The 2,350-nt window shown below is 36.0% G+C and overlaps 1 protein-coding gene across 1 annotated transcript in view; it reads left to right on the top strand.

Annotated features, from left to right (window-relative positions):
• The window catches only part of ARL1 (ADP-ribosylation factor-like 1), a 10,025-nt gene extending 8,744 nt beyond the window's left edge, over nt 1–1,281 (top strand). The window contains exons 5-6 of the mRNA XM_012650241.1: nt 60–238; nt 937–1,281. Of these exons, the coding sequence (XP_012505695.1) occupies nt 60–238; nt 937–967 (210 nt within the window). The 3' untranslated portion in view covers nt 968–1,281. The remainder of the gene's footprint in view (nt 1–59; nt 239–936) is intronic.
• Nucleotides 1,282–2,350: the final 1,069 nt, after the last annotated feature.

Raw genomic sequence — 2,350 nt, 5'->3', positions numbered from 1 at the left:
AACTTCTTAAACTGAAGCAGATTGATTACAGGAAATTAAATATATTCAACTTTATTTAGGAAGAAGAGCTGAGAAAAGCCATTTTAGTGGTGTTTGCAAATAAGCAGGACATGGAACAGGCCATGACCCCCTCCGAGATGGCAAATTCACTTGGGTTACCTGCCTTGAAGGACCGAAAATGGCAAATATTCAAAACGTCAGCAACCAAAGGCACTGGCCTTGATGAGGCAATGGAATGGCAAGTATCACGTTTCCAGAAGCCATCTGTGCATTTGTGTATGTTCACGTCTGTGCACACCCACATGTCATTTTCCTTTAGTCTTAAGGATGAAATTTAGATTTACTTAAGCTTATCACGTAAGTTCCTGCAGCCTTTTCTCCCACCAGTCTTCATGTGCATCTGCCTTTTTCAGCCACATCCACCTGATTACAGTAACTTAGATAAGCCAGCTCTTTGCCAGTTTTTAGCCTTTTCCCTGCCTCATCTCACCCTTGCAATTCCTTATCCTTCAGGAGTTAGGTTAAGGCTCTCTTCTTCCCATGAACCTTCCCTGATGTCTCTCCATTCCCACTGCCTTACCACACACATAAAATTTGATGCCTTGTCACGGATCAGTGGCATAGTACTTGTTACACTGTCTTGTAATTGATTTGTGCATCTACTCATTAGATAATCAGCTCCTTGAGGACTGAGACTAGTTTTCACCTGAGTCATCCACATGTAGCCCAGCAGTAACAGCAGTCTATTCAAAGCACAGGCAAATTCAAAGCTTAAAAGACCCTCACAGAAATTGAGTCTATAACCTCATTCTTCTATGTTAGCCTTCATCATTTTAAGTGTTTTGGAATCCACCTCCAGTATATAATCTATATTATAAATGTTCATGCTTTATACTTAAAAGTTATCTTAAGAAACTGTTCATTTTCTCTTTACAGGTTGGTTGAAACATTAAAAAGCAGACAGTAATTCAGTCCCTTCAGCTCCTCTGAAACTAAGGGTACGTCACCTATCACTTTGGAAACAGTCAAGTGTTCTTTACACTACTATGTTAAAACTATATGATTGTTGGCATATACTGAACTGACTGCAGTGTTTGTAATAAATACGAAAAATAAGCATTTGGTTGGAGGGGTAACTCAATTGAATCACCTGAATGTTCTGTGCAATGTAAAATATTCCTTCCTTGCTTTCTTGTGTTAAGGTATATATTCTATTTGTATGGAATTCTTATTCAAATATAGTCCTATTAAAGAATGCGCTCTTGTTGGGGAAAAAACCCTGCTATTTTTGAATTAGTAGTTGCAGCTTGTTTGTATAAACACTAACAAATATCTTAACTCAGATTTTTTTTTCTCTTAAAATGAATTAAGTCTTTCCAAAGATTAGACTGAATAGAGTAGGCTAGGACCATAGTGTGCTTAATATAGTCTTAATCTGCTTAACTGATCACTTCTTATTAAACTGTTTCATTTAAAAGCTTTTGGTTATAGGCATGACTATTATTTTGGTGGTTGAACTTCACTGACTTATCTGTAATTGTCATTTTGTAGTACTTTATAGTTGTCAAAAAACTTTTATGTATATTGACCTTGTGTCCTAGTTGACCTATACAGGCACCCTATACAGGCACCCTGTGAGGTAGGTAGGACAGGTTACAGTGTCTTCACTTTATGGACATGGACCCAGGGTTCTGATAGGTTGGCTTGCCCAAGGTCACCTGCTAGTGAAGTGGGAACAGGGCTCAAAGTAAGACTTTTGTGTCAGAAGCTTGACTGATAAACGACACTGTATATTCCTGAAAATACCAACATCAACAACACTCAAATAAAATTGTGCTAATAAAAGTAGTCACAGTACATTCAAAATAATGTCTATAAACTTATTTGTCTATATAAGTAGAAGTGATCAATGATATAGTGAAAAAAACCCTAAATGGTTATGCTTGATAGAATTCAGTTTTTTTTTTTACTCCCTCCTCTCCCCCATGCGCTGTTTGATAGAATTCACACCACATTAAAGAGAAAAATTGACATTAAAGGAAATAAAAAAATCTATTTTAAGAAGCATTATAAAAGATGTCTTTACTGTCTTTCATTCCTTTTATCTACCTGTAATTGGACATATAAACTTAATTGATTAAAAGTCAAAACCTTATTGGTTCTACAGAGAGAAGTTATGCATTCTTTTAAAAATTAGGCTTACTTCTAGGCAGTAAGTTTAAAAAACAATTCATGTTCAGAGGAACTTTTCAAACTACCAGTCACCACTGGATCAGCTATAACGTGACAGAAGTAAATATATAGTCCTTAGTAATTACTAAAATTTGGGGGAATTGTTTCCACTTAAGTA

Source organism: Propithecus coquereli, unplaced genomic scaffold (genome assembly GCF_000956105.1).
Source record: "Propithecus coquereli isolate 6110/MARCELLA unplaced genomic scaffold, Pcoq_1.0 Scaffold316, whole genome shotgun sequence".
NCBI classification, from domain to species: domain Eukaryota; kingdom Metazoa; phylum Chordata; class Mammalia; order Primates; family Indriidae; genus Propithecus; species Propithecus coquereli.
Note: the sequence above shows the minus strand (reverse complement) of the source record. Positions and strands in the feature narration are given on the sequence as shown.